Source organism: Neolamprologus multifasciatus, chromosome 2 (assembly GCF_963576455.1).
Source record: "Neolamprologus multifasciatus chromosome 2, fNeoMul1.2, whole genome shotgun sequence".
In the NCBI taxonomy this organism is placed as follows: Eukaryota; Metazoa; Chordata; class Actinopteri; order Cichliformes; family Cichlidae; genus Neolamprologus; species Neolamprologus multifasciatus.
The window spans coordinates 31735594-31756506 of NC_140440.1; the positions used below are offsets into that span (position 1 = coordinate 31735594).

General features: G+C 40.7%; 1 protein-coding gene across 1 annotated transcript; it reads right to left on the reverse strand.

Moving 5' to 3' along the window:
• Nucleotides 1-1464: 1464 nt before the first annotated feature.
• On the reverse strand, nucleotides 1465-18663 carry vegfba (vascular endothelial growth factor Ba). The gene is made up of 8 exons (XM_085172021.1): nucleotides 17723-18663; nucleotides 12816-12867; nucleotides 12528-12724; nucleotides 12371-12444; nucleotides 12230-12265; nucleotides 5964-6050; nucleotides 4401-4652; nucleotides 1465-3935 (listed from the first exon to the last, which is right to left on the reverse strand). The coding sequence occupies exons 1-8, from the start codon at nucleotides 17798-17800 to the stop codon at nucleotides 3914-3916; spliced, it is 798 nt and encodes a 265-aa protein (XP_085028147.1). The 5' UTR covers nucleotides 17801-18663; the 3' UTR covers nucleotides 1465-3913.
• Between the last annotated feature and the right edge of the window lie 2250 nt (nucleotides 18664-20913).

The following is a 20913-nucleotide window of genomic DNA, read 5'->3' on the forward strand; positions in this document are numbered from 1 at the left end:
ATTTTGCTCCATATTGACATGATAGAATTGGATGCACATCCCAAAGGTGCTCTATTGGATTGAGATCTGATGACCGGAAGCCATCTGAGTCCAGTGAACTCATTGCCTGCTTCAGGATACCAGGTTGAGGCGATCTGAACTTTGTGAAATGGCATGTTTTCCTGCTGGAAGCAGGTATTAGTAGATGGGTACACTGTGGTCACAAAAGGATGGACATGGTCAGCAATAATACTCAGGCAGGCTGAATAATAAGGCTTAAATAATACCCAGTTGGGACTAAAGGACCCAGAGTTTGCCAAGAAAATAATGCCCACACAATTAAATCACTACCATCAGCCTGAGTCATGATACAAGGTAGGCAGGATCTATGGTTTCATGTTGTTTACACCAAATTCTGACCCTCCCATTAGAACGTGGCAGGAGAAATCAAGACTCATCAGTCCAGGCAACATTTTTCCAGTTTTCTATTGCTTGATTTCACTACACCTCTTCAAAATAAAGCCTTAGCTTCCTGTTTTAGTTGACAGAAATGGCATCCTGTGGTCCGAGATGCTCTTCTGCATACCTTTGGTCATAATTAGTGGTTAATTAAGTTGCTGTTACCTTCTGCTAGAACCGGTTTGGTCATTCTCCTCTGACACTGTCATCAACAAGGCATTTTCACACAGAGAACTGCAGCTCACTGGATATTTTCTTTTTTTCACACCATTATTAAAAAGAAGAACAATTTCCAGTGTTAACTATAAATGCATGCCTAAAAGCTTCGACCTGCTGCCATGTGATTGGCTGATTAGATATTTGTGTTATGTTAATCTATACCAGTAGCTCACGTTTTAATGGGTAACCATATTTTTATTTAGCTAATGTCCAATTTAATATTTCACATTTCTCCACACTATCGCCTCACAATTTTACGTCACTTTTTCCAACCATGTTTTCATGTTTTAACAAGTAAGTTATCTCTTTTAATATGTTATAAATTCTCTTTCTACTGCTCATCCATTACTTTTAGGTTAACTGGTAACTTCAGTCATGGTTCACTCGTGGTTTTATTAAATTAGATTAAAATCACTGTTACATTTGCTTATTTATTTCCAGATTACTTAAGTTTATCAATCCACATACCCCAAGCCCCTGTGGAAGTGTCTTGTTGGGAATAACCTTTTTTTTTTTTTTTTAAATTGTGCTTTTTCGTCTACATGGAGATAATAAGATATTTCACCATCTCTATCCAATAGCAAAAAGTAGTTTTGATTAAAGATTAAAAAGTGACATAAACAGATGGTTTGAACAGGTCCAGAAGTAAAAAATAATCTAGTAGTGTGGACCCTTTCAAGCATGTTGTGTAGTAAAACTGTACAAAGACCATAGTGAGGTCGAATTTACCTCTGGACACAGGCTATTCCCCTCTGTATTTATTTTGATTGCACAGAGAGCAGGAACAATCGTCTCATCCAACTCGTGTATTTCCCAAAATGTCAAAATATTCCTATAATTTCAGTAGCAGTTTGAGGTAACAAAAGCTTTGGGAAACCATGTCCTGTTTGCACATCATCACACAGTGTCTGGTCTGCACTCAAAGGACCAGTTCAACTCTCCTTTCATAAAAACTCCTATAGGTCCCTCTAAACCAGTGATGACCACTGCAGATCTGCTGCAGCTCCAAGTCTCAGCTGAGACAATGTTTATTGCTAAAACTATCATCATCTTAAGACGAGGTCTGAAATATCACAGAGAAAGTAACAATAATGCTCTAATACTTGGTCATTAATATGTTATGATATAGAGGTAGTGATTTAAGCATTGATTGACAGTAATAAACACTGAACAATGAACTCGAGCGCAAAAAAAAAAAAAAAAAGTAAAGTAATCTCATCCAAGGAGAGTATAAATACAAAGCTTATCACAGCAGCCACTGATGCAAGTTGCTTCAAGGCTGGCACATAAATAATTCACACTCTGGACTGCACGCTGTTTCAGGGTGACTATTCCTCGACTGGCAGGATTGTATGAATCATGGGGCAGAGTAAAGACGTGAATCGAGGAGTTTCAAAGCTACCGTTTCCCATGGCGCTGAGAGCTCACTAGCTCTCAGTAGAATTTAACACAGCACACAGGCTGTGAATGGGTGTCAAACAGGGTTTTAAACTCAATGACCTGCCACTTTAGGCCATCGGAGCTCAGGGCTTTAGCTCTTCACAATGACTGACAAGCTGCTCAAGACCTCGTCCTTTCTGAAGCAGGCATGGTTCAAATCCCTGTTCCCACCCAGCAGCAATGAACCAACATGGAGTTAGACCGAGAGATTCAGTCAGAATATAAACAAGTTATGTTCCAGCTGAATAACACTCTTTCCATCCTGGCTCTGACACGCAACAACAACAGCCGTGTTTTTCTTTCACTGCACTGGGGACGGATATTTGCTTGGTTTCTCTGTGTTGCCGACAACATTGCCCCACTGACTGTTTGAATGACACATTATGATGTATCGTCTCTGCACCCATCTCTTCCGTGTGAGTTTTGTGTGTGTGAGACTCACACATTTGTGGCCCGTGTGAGTCGTCTCTGTTTCAATTCAATACATTTGGGTATTAGCTGACCACCCAGTGTGACAGACGCAGATTAAAGATGAACACGGAAAAAAAACCCCAACAAAAAAACAAAAAACAAAGAAAACTTCTGCAATATAGAATATCTTTCAAATCAACTCAACAGAATTATAATAACATATAAAACAGAGGCAAGTAATACAATACTCAGTAAAGATTTTGCAGTAAATTGCAAATAAACAAGTCACGTATATTTGCACACTTGGTGTTGCACAAACAAAAGCTTATAGCTACCTGCATTCAATTCACATTGCGTGTGTGTGCTGAAGCTGTGTCTGTATGTGAGTGTGTGTGTCATCTGTGTTCCTGGTATTATAAGTGTGAATCTGTGTGTGTGTGCGAAGCAGTGGACAGCCGCCAGGCCTCATTATTGTCATTCTCCTCACTGCCTCAAAGAGAGGCAAAGCGAGGCGATGCGGCTCCTTTCAATCGAGGAACCGAGGAAAGACGGAGACAAAAGGCCGAAATTAAACAAATGCTGGAAAGCGGCTTGGAGAGCCAGCTTTGAATAAAAGGGAGAGCGGCTGCACGGTTAACCCATCTGGGTCTTTCACTGGGGAGACCACACAGATATACTTCATCCCAGCATTCAGCTAAACCATAGGTCCACGCACACTGGGGTGCCAGTTCATGTGCATGTCCTATGTCACTCTTGTATGTCTGTTGTATGTGTGTATGTGTCCATCAGTAATCTGTTGCTGTTGTTTCCTTAATCCTCTGCAAAATACTGGCCTCGACTTAACCCTGGAATCCGTCATGTGCAGCTTCCTTGCGAGGACACCTGTGTAAGACTCCTCTGCATCCGCGTTGTTCTCATGGAGTATAATAGCTCTCGTTTCCACTATTGTCTTGTGTTTACAAGTTTAATCGCAGGTGAAAGGAACTTCCCGGAGTCCAGCCTCCGAAATAACAACGCAGCGTGTTCCCCTGCAGGCTTGTGTACGCCGAGAAAGATTTTCTGTCTATTCCCATGCCCCTCAAAGTTGCCACTTTCATCCTCCACTGATTGGATGTGTTTTGCGACGCTACGTGTCAGCACACGCCATGTACATGCAGACTGATAGAATCTTTCCCACAGAAGCACGGAGGCGGAAAGATGTTTGCACACAGCAGATGTATGCAGTGATGATGAACTTGTTGCTTTACTGGAGCTCTGCTACAGGTTCTTCTGTGTGCTTCCCCTCAGTTTGAGACGCCGCCTTTCCAAGTGTCTGTATGGTCTATGGCACTGATGCTGAGGGTGGGCGATGAATCGACAGGGATTTGGTGGAGAGATGGAGGCGAAAAGAATGTGGGCGGACACATCAAGTCCTCATGGCTTCACACCTAGAGCAGTAAACAATTAAAAGAGGAAGGTTTCAGCGCAAAAACTTCCCTGACAGGATTCAGTCTGACATTTGAGTGTGGTTATAAAGGCAGCATGTACATTTTTTTTTAAATATTTTGTTTGTTTAAAACAACTTCTCTGTCAAATATACCCACATAAGGAGCTATCTGGGATTAAGAGTCTTTTTCAAAGTCATTTAAACATCTGTATGCACTCAAATTTCAGCTGCTCTGAGATAAGCTTTGATATTTTATAGGGATTGGAGCCTTTTCCACAAACTATATATTTCTCCATAACTATTCAGTCTGACTTGAAATTCTAAATTTCTAAAGGGCTGCTTCTTTGGAGCGATGCACATCCCATGTATCTTCTGTGTATTATCCACATATTGTGTCTAAATTGCAATCATGCATGATAAGGAAAACGTTTCTTGTTAGGTGTTTTGTAAAAAAAAAGGGACCGACTTGCAGCGACGAGGGTTGAGCTTTCGGCCTTTTTGGCTGCAGGTTTCAGCTGTGACGGTGCAGCGGCACTGGCATGTCGTCGAATCCAAGGCCCACTTCCTCCTTCGGCATGGGCGACAACGCGTCGTAGGAGAGGGGGAAGGAGAAGGAGAGGGGGATGGGAAGGAAGTGGTGGAGGGAGAGATATTGGTGGGAGGCAGTGATGGTGGTGGAGGAAAAGATGTGGCAGAAGGAGCTGGAGGAGCATGGGTTCTGCATGGAAGAGGGATTTAGGAAAGCATGGTTAGATCTTGAAATGATTAATTCACTGTTTAAGGAAAGCCAGCTAACACGTGTTAGAAGACTAAAATGTCTTCCATGTTTGCTCATTACCACTAAACACCAAGGGAATCTTTTTAGTTTTGTTCAGTTTTCACCATTAAAAGCTTGGACTGATTAAAAATGTTTCTAATGGCAGTTTTGGATGAGACATTAGAGACATTAGAGGCATTTAGTCATGTTTAAAAATCACGAGAAGTCCCCCTCGTTGTGCAAACATCAAGCGATCATCAAACAACATCCTCTGAAGGCCATAAATGTCTGCACAAAATTTCACGACAGAGATATTTCAGTCCAGACCAAAGCTGTCCAGACTGAAATATCTCAGGCTTGTTTGAACATGCACATTGCCAGTCTGAAACTAACCCACACAATGCAGTGTGTGGGAGGTGTGTGACTAATGTGGGATAACGTTCGTAAGCTGCCAACAAACTTTCTCCCCTTTCTGTTCATCTGCCCGTTACCATGGCTTTGTTCGTATAGGAGGCCTTCAGTTAACTCCTCTAGACGCCCTGAACTTTCCCTCTCTGAAATCTCATTTTGAGAAAGTTGCCTGCATCACTCGGTCCATTAACAGCCGCTGCTTCTGCCTCTGTTTTCCCGGGAGGCTGGCGGCCTTAATGAAGTTACTTAATGAGGCAGAGAGGGCTCATCTTTGTTCCTGTCCCGGTGACCACGCCTGTCGCTGGCAGGGACAGAGGAGGTAGTATTTGCAAGCAAATTACACAGATTTCACCCCTGCCAAAGTTTGAACAAAGCCTGTTTTGAATGATGGATGGGTGCAGAGAGACATCACACCAAAGCTGAGCCACCTCTGGCCCCCAGAGGCCGGAAATGACTGACAGCAAAGTGAAGGGTAAGGAGAGTAAAAAGAGTCGAGAGGAAAACATTAACAACTCTTTTATCCTTCATTCATGGAAGCCAACCTACTTGTGGTTCTTTCTTTCTTTCTTTCTTAATAAATACTGGCTAAATACTGTTTTGATTATGGCAGTTGTGGTGTTCACCAGTGTGTGTGAGAGACCTTGACTGCGCAGCTGTAACACAAATTGTCCTTCAGAAATAATGTAGACCAGATAACCCAGTTTTCCTCTAATCCAAACAGTCACAGTGAGACTGAGAGTATCCGGAATACACACCGACAGTCACAAGTAACGCCTGCTTTAACCTTGCATTTTGAACAAAAACAAGTTAACGACAGTAAATTTGAGTTTAAAAAAAGCGAGCACTGAATAGTAAACATACGCAGCTCTGGTGGCTCCAGTTGTCTTCTGTTTGGACTTCCTGCCTCTCTCTTTTTTCTTGCCTTTTCTTGCTGGCTTCAGAAAGGCCCTGGGAGCACCAAACAGACAAAATGTCAGACACGGACAGGAGTTAATGTCAAACGAACGGTTTTCAGTTTTGTAATCTTTTGGAAGAACAAGCACCAAAATAAGTCATCCTATAACTAACGAGTGAACATCCTGAACATGTCCTTGGATGAACTGCACGCCTCTTTGAATGTTTGATAACTTTTTATAATGTTGATCTGTTCCTTTATCTGACAGTCTGGGATATGAAGATACCCATTTACAATGTGGGTCATTTTAATTAATATTTTATTAATATTGATCATTCGTTACATAATTGTTATATTATCAAAAAACATTTGTGGTATTGTCCTTTTCGGCTTAAGTATTAAGGGATGTGATGTTCAGATTCTCATTACACTGTTGTGTTTCAGGAGAGAGGACCTAAATGTGCGATGCTACAGAGGAAGAACTGCACAAAATGTGTGAAAAGCATCTAAAATAACATAAAAGTAAACTGGACTAAATGGGTATGTAAATTTATATAAACAAAAGGCTAACCAGAGACAGGAAACGGCTGGGAAATGTCACACAAGTGAAACTGATGAACAGAGGTCAAGATAATTAGGTGTAGAGGATACAAGACATAAAAGAAAACATGGTAATAGAGACTGGGGAACAGGCAGAAACAGAAGGACAAGAAGGAAAAAGAGATGGAAACATTTTGAGCCTAGAACTTAACCAAAACATAAAACCATCAAAGGTCAAAGGTCAAAAGGCAAAGGACACTCAGTGTCACTAGATAGATAGATATGACATTGAAACCAAACTCCTTAACTTTACTTTACAACAACTTTCCAAACAATCCTTATTTATTTAGCATTTGTCAAAAGAGACATGTTAGTGCCTTTCTGTTAAGCCCAACTTTCTTCTGATTGGCTGCCTCTCACAAACACAAGGTTTTGAACAGCAGGTGGGTGGAGCTACTGTGCTCAAAGCCAGAGCTGTGTGCCCAACATTACAGAATTAAAGATATCTCCTCTCTATGACATAGGAAGGGGTAAAAGGACCACACTTAGAAAAAATATATTTTATCAACTATTTTGAGAATAAAGTCAAAATTTCAAGATTAAAGTCGTAATTCTATTTTGAGAAAAACATCAAAGCTGTATTTCAAGAAAAAAGTCAAAATGTGGACGTTACAGTTGTACTTTCAAGACAAACTAAAATGGCTTGTAATGGTTGTAATGGACAGATCCAGGGTGTATTGATGGTTACACCCTCGTGCAATAAAGAGGAGGTATGTTGTATCACAAGACGGCTCATCAATTTGTTTAACTAACTCATCTAAACACGTCATTTTGTAGAGGGTACAGCAGGCGCGACAGCTTGTCCTGAAACAACAATGGACTTTTACTTTTTCTTAATGTGGCCCTAATATTCCATCACATAGTGACATCACATAGACCCAGGACTTCAAAAAAAATGTCTGCAGGGAGTTTAAAGCAGTCTGAAGATCAAATGTGCTGTTAACAAGAGAGAGAGAGAGAAATGGATAATAGGTCCGCTTTAATATGTTTAATATGAACTGCAGTTTAACATCGGTCAATGCCTTTCAAAGAGCCTGCAGTTGGTAAATAATTATTTCAATTTACTGCAACATTTTTCAATTCTAAGAACCTTTATGGATTTCTGTTAATACACTATTATTCAGAGTTAATCATTTAAAAACTCAACAGGCTATCTGACAGCCTGAGTTAAAAGGTCTTCAAAACTTCTGCTGAGGTTGATCTGGTGTTATTAGATACTAAGGAGGTTTTGCTATTGTTTCAGTTTGTTTCTTTTTTTTTATTAGTCAAAAACGCATGAACAGATTTGTTCATACAGATTTGTACAAGGAAATCACTTGTTGGAAAGACTTTTACCTGGATAAATAAAGGATTATACACTCTCCAGAAAATATCTAATTGGCCAATCTTATGGCTGTAACCCAATGCATTTAAACTGAAACAAAATGTAGAAGCAAGACGATTTAAGTCAATCTGAATATGGCACGATTATTGGTGCCAGATGGACGGGTCTGAGTATTTCAGAAACTGTTGATGTACTGGGATTTTACCACAAAATAATCTCTAGAGAACAGCCCAAAAAAGAGAATATTTCCAGAGAAAAAAAATCCAATTCTCTGGGTGAAAATGCAATGTTGATGACAGAGGTTAGAGGAGAACGGCCAAACCGCTTCAGACAGAAGGCAACAGCAAGTCAATTAACCACTTATCATGACCAAAGGTATGAGGTCTGATGAATTTTGACTTATGCTGCCACATTCAGATGATCTGGTATAAACATCATGGATCCTTCTATTAACAGTTCAGACTGCTGATGGTTTAATAGTGTGCAGGATATTTTCTTGGCACACTTTAGACCCTCTAGTACCAGTTAAACGTTGTTTAAAGACCACAGCCTACCTGACGATTGTTGCTCATCATGTCCATCCTTTATGAACACATAGCACCTATCTGCTAATATCCACTTCCAGTAGGATAACACATTATGTAACAATCGTTTCAAATGATCCTTTTGAACAGTGACTTCACTGTACTCAAATGGCCTGCACAGTCACCTGATCTCAATCTAATAGAGCATCTTTAGACGTGATGGAACGTGAGGTTCACATCATGGATGTGCAGCAGACAACTCTGCACCAACTGTGTGATGCTATCATGCCACAAACAGTTAAGGTAGTGAATGTGAATCTGAATCTGAAAGGTATACTTAATAAAGTGTCTAATTAGTGTCCAGGAACCTTCTGAGACACTCTCTGATCTTGCAGAATTGGACATTTACCATATCTTCAAACATGAGCATACTTTTGCCTCGCTAACTGTATGACTTATACATGACTGTCCTGTATCTGGGTCCTCTTCTTTTGTAAGCTGTCACTGTACCAATACGGTGCTGGTGGTATCTTAGCAGTGTTTTGAAAGCATAACTGGTTTACAAAGAAACAGATCAGTAAATGGAAAAATCCAGTAATCACTGTTTACTCTCCCTACACTTCATGACATAAACAAAACAATTAATTAGTTCCGACTCTCAGTGCAGGGTGAGAAAATGTCACTGTTACTCTACTGTCAACTGATAACCAGTTTTTATCATTTTGAGTGTCCAGCATTTACTGAGCGCAATCTAATCCACTTTAATGTGGACTGGTGGCTTCAATAAAGTGCATCTACAGCTCTGTAGAGTTTTTTCAACTTCAACTCATCTCTGTTCCAGTCCCATCTGTTATATTAAACCATATCCAATTATGGGCACTGTACCATGTTTACCAGCTTAGCCCTGACATTATTAACAGACTCTGTTGCCTCTGCTGCTGCTGCTGTTGTTGTTTTTGGAGTTCTAATTTACTATTAGGGATGCGTGACTCTCCTCCGTCAGCCTGTGAGAGACCACATGGCAGGGGAGATAAAATCATCGCTATGGTGACAACAGGATGCCAGCCGTCCCAGGGGATGCTGGGAGAGAGTCACACAGATGCTAACTCTTTCAACATCACATGAAAGAACTCGTATGTATTAACACAAAGCACAGAACATATAAAATTTCACAAAAACACAGAGTCAAACAGGCACATAACCTGTAACTTTAAAGGCTTAGAAAACTGTATGCACCCACACACACACACATACACACACACACATACACACACACACATACATTGGCATCCTTTATTTATGTTCACATCCTAACAGGAAGCAGCGGGACATAAACATTAAAGATGCAATCATATGACTGTGTGGTTGGACCTGCACACAGACAAGAAGCAGAGATCAAGCAGAAATGCTCCTTTCACAGCGTCCAGCTGTCAGTCGCAGCTGACATTGGCCCTACGTGCTGGACAGAAAGGCGTCTTTATTTTTGTCATTAACATAAAGAGCAATTTTCTCCAATCACCAAGCAGATCCAGGATCATTATTGCACTAATGTGTTTTTGCTTCAAACCTAGTGTCCACAGTACTCTTACTTAATTTTAGGACTTCTAAAAAAGAGACTGTTGAAGACGCTTTGAAAGCTCCGGGATTACTTAGTAGTCTGCACGGAGAGGAAAAGCAGACTTTTAGAAATAATGACAGCCACATTCACTGGCTGACTGACTGGGTCTTGTTAGTCACCACATGTCCTTCCTAACCCTGTCACATGACCCTGTTCTGTAAGAAAACAAGGACAGGGGTTGGGTAATAAATTACAAACCCATACCATGTAATCACAATGTCCCTGGAATTATCCCCCCACCAATCTCCTGAAGTATGATATGCCCTGCCTGGTGTATTAAAGGCACTCTGCAGCAGCAGAAAATCATTGCACTAATGGAACAAAGTCAGTGCACCCACATTTACATGCAGAACACTTGTACTATCCAAGGTGTCACAACATTTCACTGAACTACAGCTGCTGATAATTAGCGATGATATGCTGCAACGAGCTGATACATGCAAGGCATGACTGATTCAGCTCCATCCGTCCATCCATTCCTGTTTTCCCACCTGCTTATCCACATTAGCATCCCAGCTGGTTCCACCCTGGACGCGTCTGCAGTCTTATCACAGAGATGCTTAAAGAAACACGTCTATACCAGTTTAGAATAATTAATTAACCTGACGGGCATGTCTTTGGACTGTGGGAGGAAGTCACTGCAGGCACAGGGAGAACATCCACACGGAAGACCCGCAGCAGGCCTTTATCTCTCTGACATGACATCGCTTACCACTGCACCACCATGATTCCCAGCATGTGGGAACTGCCCATACAAAAACAAAGTCACAGATTTTTTATATTAACTACATTTTTTATTGATTGTTGACCTTCCAAATAACTGTTAGAGGTTTATTTACTCTTTCTAAAATGATATATTTTATACCTATTACATTTTCATCTTACTTTGATTTTCTTCTTCTTTTTTTTATTATGGTGTCACCGTAAAACTTACCTCTAAACTGATACACAGATGTTTTTAAAATTCATGAACAATTAAAAATGTTCTAATTAACTTTTAAAAAGTTAATTCATCAATCATGTTTAACCTAAATTACATTCATTTTTCAAATTAATCTAATGAACAGTTAACATTTTTAGCTTTAAATTATTTTCATTTGCATGTATTATGCCTTTTAAGCCTTTTGTAATGCTTTAAAAGTAACTTTTTAATTACTCATTTCTGGAGTGCATGTTGCACGGGTATTGCAGCACAACATTTCACCACCAAAACAAAAATCAGTGAACTTTTGAATTTAGAAAACAAAACAAAACAAAAAAAAACAGACACAAATCACATTTTAATTCAATTTCAGCCTTGATGGCAATGTTCCATTCAGACAGCTTTTTAAGACCACTATTCTGTGGAAAATTACTCAGTGGGTAAACATGAGTTCATGGTTGTAATGGGGTTAAATTCCAGTCTTTGTAGGAGCCTAAAAACACATTTCATCTTTCACTATTCAACCAAATTTAGGCATAAAGGAATGCTTTTTTTTTTTTTTTTTTTAAATGATTGTGCTCAACCACATTCATCCTAAAAAAAACATCAGTCATGGATGTCTGGTGCTTAGTGGGAGACACATGAGCCTTCCTGACCAGCATGCCTCTGGACACAATTGTGAAGTGAGGCCCAAAAATCTGGAGTTAATGAGTTAATGTAGCCCAGTCAGGGTGCTTCCAGCAGCTATAGGTGTGAGCGACTATGTCAGTGCTCTTAAACTGGATTAACCCAGTCCGGGGTCTCATATGACGTGCTCTTTGAATTCTTGAGCAACATGTTCATTCTTCGCCATTTATAACTGTTACTTTGAAAGCAAACACTGGCGTTTCGAGGACATTAATGAGGTGAATAAGGACATTTGTTGCGTAGCACAGGCGAGATATTTTTCTGCAATTTTGGAGTTTTGTAGCAAGTAGAAGTTTTCAGGTAAAGAGCTGAGCACTTCTTTTAAAGACTGTTCAGTAGCCTATAGCTACTTGGATTTAATCAAGAAGTCCTTTCCTTGTAATTGAAATACCAGTCCGACTACCGGCTACTCATTATTAAGATAATCAGCAGAATTTTAAGTATGTCATCAGTGCAGAGCCTGGACATGGGCTGAAAGACCAGGTTTGATGTTATCACGAGCAGAAGAGCTCAGAATAAAATCGAGAAACACAGAGATAAAGATTGGAGTTCTTTACCTTGATGTAGGTGTTGGCTGGAGGTGTTCCTTTAACCTGCACACAGATTTAAAAATTGCCATTGTAAAATTGTATGAAAGGTCAGTGGAGCAGCTTTATCCAGTATGCGCCTGAACCTCAGATGGGTGTTTTTTTTATTACCTGCAATCACATTGGCTGTGCTCGACGAAGGGCAGCTCAGTGAGCTCGTGCTTCATAAAGGACGTCCTCATCAGCTGCACACAGGTCAGAAGAAAGTAAGTGCGTATTTATCATCTGAGCAGACTTCCTGTACGTGTGTGTGCGTGTGCGTGTGTACCTCCATGGTAACTGTGCGTGTGAGCGTGGGTACACAATCGAAAGCCTCGTCAGCACAGCAGCCGCCACATCGCCTCACCGACACACAAGATGGGATGAAGAGGCTGTGGGTCTCACCTGGAAACTCCCGCCAAACCTCCACCAGAGTGTCTCGAGGCTCGCAGCCACTCCGCGAGTACACCTCCAACCACCGTCGCACTTGTGGAGAGACAAGGACAAACAGTGTGTTTTATTTGTTTTACTCTTTCACCTCCGTGACGCGTGAGTTTATGTAGAATCATAAACATACCTTCTCGACCTTCTCTGGATTTGGGGGAGTCGGCAGGGCGCCAGTGAGCAAGCTGGAGAGAGGTAGCAACAAACTCAGTCATACAATGAGTGGTTTCATTCCAGTTTCAAATAAAATAGAAAAGTAATCAGTTTAAAAGACACTAAATCAACTCATTTGTATACAGCTGGTAGGATAAAATACCAAAATAACTACTTATAACCTTTAATCTACAGGGTAAATCTGAGCTATATGTAATTATGTCAACCTAAAAAACAAGTTCATGGATTGCTTAAGTTCACATTTTATCTATTACATCAGACTTAATGTGAAATTTATCTCCCAAATTTGTCCACCAAGATAAAAAACACATATTGGCTGTTACTGATCAACTAAACGGCATTTATTTGACTCTCCAGCTATTATCTGCAACTTCTTGCTTGACACTGTTGTAAAAGTGTGCTGGTGCAGATCAACAGATCAAAGTATTTCCCGTTAATGAACACCACAATATTTCACACCTGGAGTTTGAGCGTGACAAGCTCAATAAAGCGTGGAGGGAAATAACAGGAAGAAAGCGAAACCGCTGAACTTTGATACAGAGATACCTTTGAAGGAGGGTACGAGTTGTGTCTCTCCCCTGTTAGAGAGCAGTTTCTGTGTGGGTGAGGTCTCTTGGTGTGTTTGGCTGCATGTTTTATGTTTATGATCAAATTTCACCCATATTTTTTACCTGGATGATGGAGATGCTAAAACCCGATCAAAGCTTTGGAGACACCCATTGATCTAAATATCGATGAAATACTTTGTTGCTCTCTCCCACTTCTCTTCATATTCCCTCATGATATCCATTTCTGGAAATTTACGTGTCTATATTACGCTCAGAGCCTGTCCGGAATCAAACCCAATGTGCTATTTTGCATCTTTTAAGCAAACCGATGCAAAGGAGCACAAAAAATAACACAAGTTCCTCTCTTTTTCATGCCCTCTCTCTCTGTCTCGGGTTTTGACGTTGTTGTTTTTGTGTTATGTTGCTGACAAACAGACTATTCAGACCTCACCTGTCACCTTAACACTGTGCTTTAACTGCAATGTAATTTAAATATTTTTGCAAGAGGTGAAAACACTAGAACATCTGACTGATGAACTCTATATCCTGCAGCCTAACTCTGCTACTTTCAGAGGCAGATATTGTACTTCTTCCTCATCTCAACCATTCATTTTGCAGTTATAATTTTATAGTACTTACAAATTTCTATTAATATCCTAAAAATATCAAGTGTTATTAAATATTAAACCAGTGCTTCTCAACCTGTTTGACATAAATAAATAAGCATCTTATTGTGGTTCTGCAGATGTTCATGACTTTTATCAGTTCCACATGAACTCATTCAAAAACCTGATTGAGGACCAAAGCGATAAAATATTTATGCATCTCACGACCTCTCAGACTAATCTCATGAGCATTTGAAGGGGCCCGGCGCTGATTGGGAACTAATGGACTGAGCAGCTTCAACACAAAAAAAGGTCCTGGCAAAAAGGGCACTGATTGAGCCTATCCACCACCAAACCACATGCACTATTTTGCAGTTTTGAAGAAAGTGTAGCAAAAGAAGACAAGTTTTCATGAGTTCTTGCTTTGCTCAAGCTCCACCTCCATCTGTGTTGGGTTTTATGTAATTCGGCTGGGTTGTTTTTGCATAATCGTGCTGACAAAACAGACTAATCAGATCTTATCTGTCAACTTAACAAGTGATAAATATAGCAAGCGCTTTTAATTAAGTACTTTTATTATATTGTAAAGGATTTTTTTGTGCCTCTCATAAACACACATGAGAAGAACCTGCATTTTATGGCACTCTACTTGTATCACGGCCACTTGGAAGGGAATGTAGACTTTGTCCAGTTGACCCCCTTTTACTGATCCACCCCCTTATACACACATGGGTTAGGCCCACATTGATTGAACAGTGTTGATTTATGCTGGGGCCATTTTGTGAGCGCTATGAACTGAAGTAAATGTGTCCTCTCTGTATCATTCTTAGAGAAAAGTCTAAGATTAACTCCCTTTGGCAGCCATATCTGCACAGAGCTGGCACACACACACACACACACTCCTGAGTGCCAGCCCAAAGCCATCTGCACTGGCACTGCCTGTCTGTCTAATACATCTAACTCCCTGTGCACACTGTACAGATGGGCCATGTGTGTGTATGTGTGTGAAAAAGGCCCTGCACTTGACCTAACCACCATCTCTCCCACACTGAGCTTCAACACCGCAGGAGGAGCAGGATGACCCCCTTTTTAAATAAGCTGTCAGGGAGGCAGACAGCATGGAGGCGGAGAGCCCTGTGAGCAGGTGAAGAGGCTCTCCGAGTGCACGCTGGTGTCCGCCATGTAGCGTCTAGGATGACGAACGCGTAAAACATGCAGTATAGAGCAGCACCGCAGAGTCAGGGTTGGATCCACTTCAGAGCACTGTCTGTTCCTGATACGAGCCTCCAGACATAAATAAAAAAACACAGCATGGGCAGGAGCTGCTATATGTGTAGGTGGAAAAATGGGCCCATATGCCACATCGAGGGACAAGCCAGTGCAATCAGTGAGAATTTCTTATGAATGATTTCTATACTAACTCTTCCCCCATAACAGCTGGGATAGGCTCCAGCCCCCTCACAACCCTGACTCTTATTACTTCACACACACTATAAGAAATTGATCATTTTTAGGCTCTCAGACTGAAAAAAGCCCTTTAATATATTCTTGTTTTTTTAGATAGCACTTGGGACGACATCTGAGATGCACTGGTGTTATCTTAATGATGTAAAAAATACTTTGACAGATAATAGTGAGATTATAATTTTTGCACCGCAAGCCATATTTATTAGTTAAGATTTAATTAAAGTGCAGACTTTAATATCCATGTCAAAGGGTTGAACAAAAATGTTGTATAAAAAGTTTACAAGCAGCTATATTTTCAGTGCTCATTACGACTAGCTTAAGTGACTCCCCTCGTCTCTTGCAGCTGTCTCTTTGTAATTCCTTCTGCCTTTACTTTTGTCTTCAGCAAGTTAAATATATGTTCAATCAGGGTCGGATCTGTTGATGTGTTTGACTCCACTTTTTTTTACCCTCAAACTGCTGGGTGTTTCTCTGTCCACTGAATCTGAGCAGTCAGTATTTCCCTAAACACTTCATAATTCATTCAACGACTTCTGTGTACTGTCACATCTGTGTCTCATCTCTAAAAACAAGTGACCCACTGGCACTGAAAGCAATGCATGTTCATGCCATCACACTGCCTCCACTGTGTTTGACAGATGTTGCATGCTTCACATCATTTGGAGCCCCTCCAAATCTTCTTCTCACGTGCTGTTGAAGCGCTGGCTTGTTTGCAAAGAGCCCTCGTTATTTCCTCTTGTGAAGTCTTTAGTAGACTGATGATAATGACATGCCTTCCTTCTGAACACTGTTCTGCACTTTTCTACATGCTCTGAAGGCATTTCCTTTACAATGGAAAGGATCCTGTGAGCATCCACTACTGCTTTCTCCTGTAGGCTTGTGTGTGTTTATTTAAATTCAAATTCCTTCTTTTTAATTTTTTCTTTTTAAAAATCTCAGAATCAGCTTTGGATTTGGCCACTCCAGATGTTTCCACTGTCTCTTTTTAGGAATTGTTTTGTTTTTGCAGCCTAATGATGGCTTGGTTTACTAGCATTGAGAGGTCCTTTGACCACATGTTGTGTCAAAAAGCAAATACCAAAACTTTTACTTCCTTAATTGATCCAGATATAAGAAATGATGTAAGAAAAGAACAGGATCCATCTGGGTATAAAGCAGTTCCTCAATCAAGAAATGTAGATGTATATATCTTTAAATTAAAGCTGAGAGGCTCTGCTTTAATAGCAATTACTTTAACCTTGATATCTATTGATAAACAGATAAAATAACTAAGAGTGGGTCAGTATTCACACACACACACACACACACACACACACACACACACACATGCTAATGGCCTATATGTATGAAAACATTACTAATGCCCTTCAGGTCAGCACAGTAAGCATGGAGCTCCCTCATTAGCTTGGCCTTCCGCTGGAATGGCTAGATTGGATCAGGTGTGTCATTTGACCCAGCCTACGCACCCACAGTTCCAGCAACCGGCATCTGTTATTATTTATAAATATTCATTATTTTGTTGCTGTAAGTTGGTAATAAATGAATCCAGGAGATTCTTGCTCCCAGCCAAAATCATGTATAATTTATTTCTATAGATCAAAAAGAGATCAGATGCGTTAATTAGGAATGTATAGTAGTACTGGTAGGCAGGGGTAACTTAGCTGTTCACTTTGTTCCCAGTCTTTATGTTAAGCTAATGGGCTTGGAGATACATATAGTTCAACACATTGCACGGCTCCTTTAATAATAATGAGCTCACAAATTGATTTTTCTGGTCCACATGTCCTCCATCTTTTCTTCCCTAAAGGCAAAAGGGTTTCATTTGATGAATGAAGCTACGGAAACAAAGCAACTGCGCTGCTGGAGGAGGATTTTCCACTACCTGGCAACTCAATCACTGTCCTTGTGAATGGCTTATAATTAATCGACCTAGCTTTAACAGGCCAAAGTGTGCAAAACAGTCAATACACTCACCAGAAAGCATGCTTTATATAAAGTATCACTGAATTATGTTGGTGTGAGAGGAGACAATGAAGCCGGATGTCACATTAAAGTAATTACTGAAAGCCACGTTTAATCTCGGAGGGTTTCGTTGTGTTTTTCTGCCACAAGACCAGAAGTGACAGGTGTCATTGACCCAGAGGATAACTTTCACAAGGTTACAACTCCCCACCAGGCTCCAACACACCATGAATATATATAGATATATAGATATATAGTAGGTCAAATGATCCATACATACATACCTTGGCGTGAGAAGTCGGTATTCTGGTGAGCAGCAGGAATTGAAACATTCCTAGAATAACTTGTAGCATAATCCCCATTGTGCAGGAGTCCAAGGGGCACGCAAAAAATATTTTTTGGACCAATCCAAAAAAAGAAGCTGGCTTGTCCTCCTTGCGTCGCCTCCGTGTCCGAATAAAGGCGCAGATATCCCGCTTTCACTCTCCAGTCTCCCTTCCCTGAAAGGACTCCCAGGGTGGCATCATCAGGGTCGTAACAATAACTTTATTGTGTCGCATTTTAGCTCGAATGATTTAGGACTCAGTTCTCTATATGAACTCTATGACAGTTAAATCCTCTATTAGTGAGACACTGTAGACTGAAATGACCTTCCCTGCACAAACTATGGCTTTCTTATAATGTTAAATGTGGCACCAAAGCAGCCAAATCCTTATCCTTTTTCCAGAAACTTGAAAGAACTTTAAAGTGATGCTTTCCTGTAGTGATTATGAGCACAGTCCGCCTCTTGGTTCGGCTCCCATGAAACCGGTCCGGGGGGTCCGGGTGGCGTTACTGGGGGATTACACAGGCTACAGATTCCCGCTTAAACGTGGTGCGATCATCAAATCCTGTGTGTCTGAAGAAAGAAATCGCATCATCCAGCTATAGGACGTTAATCCGGAAAAGATCCGACGCCCTGGCCCGACGCGCGGAGGGTATGTGCCGCATATTCCTCTCCCCGGCTCGGTCACAGTCTCACCACACCGTCGCTCCTACTGAAAATGTGACGTTTCCCCTCCAGGCGCATCTTCCCGTTTTTTTTCCCACTCCCCTTATAAATAAACCTAGAATAACATCCTCGGCTGCTGTGGCAGACAGCGTGACTACAGCAGAGCAGTCAGAGCGAAGATACAGGCAGGTCTGGAAAGGTAGACCTTCATTTGTTGCTGTGATCGGTTTCCTCGCTTCTTTTTGCCCTTGAGACGCACGCAGCGTAACCATTGCGCTGCCAACTTTTTCCAGACGGGATAGGCGCACTGCACACAGGTGGAGTGTCTCTATTGGTCCCACAGCGGGGGTCAGGGGGCCTCCAGGGGCCTCTTGTAAGTGGGGAGTATGACTGAGGACACCAAGGTTGTGTCAGTGGCAGGGAACATATTTTAGTATTTACATGTGAATATGGAGGCTAAACAATAAGGGGATTACATTTTTAGAAAATGGTGATTGTTGTGCGCATCAGTTGGGGCATTTTTCTTTTAAAGGGGGCCAGCTGTCTACTGGCTTTCTTACTTATCCAAGAGAAAGACTATGATTTAAAGATGCCATCTTATAACATGTAGCCCTATGAGAGTATACTTAAAACAGATTACGTTTTGCCAAAGAAGAAGTGTTTAATCATCAAACTTGTGTGTTTGTTTTTGACTTGTGAACACCTTGTCCTTGCTAGGAAATAGATCATGTAATAGATCATTCTTTATAACTTTTCTATTTAATGAACAACTTCCTTAAAATTACACTTTAGTGAAATGTTGTATTTAATCAAAGTAATGCCAATGATTTAAGAGTTCAGCTGGTGCACACTTGTCTGCAATCCAACGCATACTGAGAGCAACGAGCTGATGATTGATAAACATTTTCTTCAGGTTAAACATAGAAGTTATTTACAAGGAATTTCTCAACAAGCCAACACGACCAAACGCTGTAATGCACAGTGACCCTGCGTGTAAACACAGACTGACACGTCGCGGTAGGAATGCAGCTTAGGTGTTACTAATAACGCTGACGAATGATTTGTTCTGTTCTCTTCAAATGTTCCACTGAGTCATGACAGTAAAGCAGGTAAATCAAAGTCAGCCATTATTCACTTTATTATTTACATATTTGCTGTCCATCCACTGTGAGAAGAAAATGACAAGGGGCATTTTTCAAATAAAAAGAGCCCAAAACAAATGTCAAGTAGAACTGATAAACTGTGGAAAGGTCTTGGGCCACATTTCATTTATTTATATTTTTTCGAGGAAATGGTAAAAAGGTGCAGTGATTTATGGAAACATCTACAAACATACATGGAAATACAGTATATAAGACAAAAACAGAGTTTGTATAATTCTAACAAGCTTGAAAGTCAATATTTGGTTTGACCACCTTTATGCAGCCTTAACCTGAAGGCAACATTTCAAGAAGTCATCTTCAGGAACGGTTCTCCAGACTTATTGAAGGACATTCAGTGCTCTTCTTTGAACGTTGGCTGTCTGTTGCTCTGTTCTCTGTTAAGATGATCCCACACTGCTTCAATAATGTTGAGGTCTGGGCTCTGGAGAGGTCGCTACATGACTGTTAGTGTTCCAGTTAGTGTTTTTCTATCCAGGTGTGCTTTCACTGCACTGGCAGTGGGTTTGGAATTATTTCATGCTGAAAAATGAAGCAGCTGCCAATCAGATCCCTTCCAGTTGGTATTGCATCATGGGTCAACATTGGACAATACTGTTCTCTATTCATAATTCCATTAATTTTGACAAGATCCCAAACACCACTGACTGAAATGGGGCCCTGAACCATGACAGAGCTGTAGGCCATCACTGCTGTACCTCTCTCCTGACTTCCTCCATACATCCTGACAATGATTGGGTTAAAACAGAAATTTCAAATTATTTATTCATCTCTCCTTCAGACTTGTTTCCCCTGATTTTCTGTCCAGTTCTGTGTAATTTCTCATACCTCAACATTTATCACCGTTTCCTTTCCTTAAGAATAGTTTCCCGACAGATACACTTTCACCGAGAACATTTCTGATGAGCTTTCAGTGAGCAGCAGAGGGATCAACTTCTTTAGTCCTCCACTTTTCCGGCTTTCCCAGATTGTTTAAGGACACACTGCACAATATGACAAGATTTGCCATATTTTGAGTTAATAGCTTTTTGGGAATCACGATGTCGGTGCAAAATACTTTTCTTTGTCGTTGTCTGTTACATGTACACACAACAGTGATTTATCACTCAAGTTAGGTGCTTTATGCTTAACTCATAGGTCAGTGTTATGAATCTTAACAAAAAACAAAATGTTTCTCTGAAAAAAAGTCAGCTTGGAAGCAAAATATTTAAAAAAAGAAAGAAAAGCTGCTCATGACTTTTGCACAGTAGTAAAGTTTCCTGCTAATTAAAATCATAAAAACAATTTTGAATTCCCGAAGGTGGATCATTGTAGTTTGGGAGCA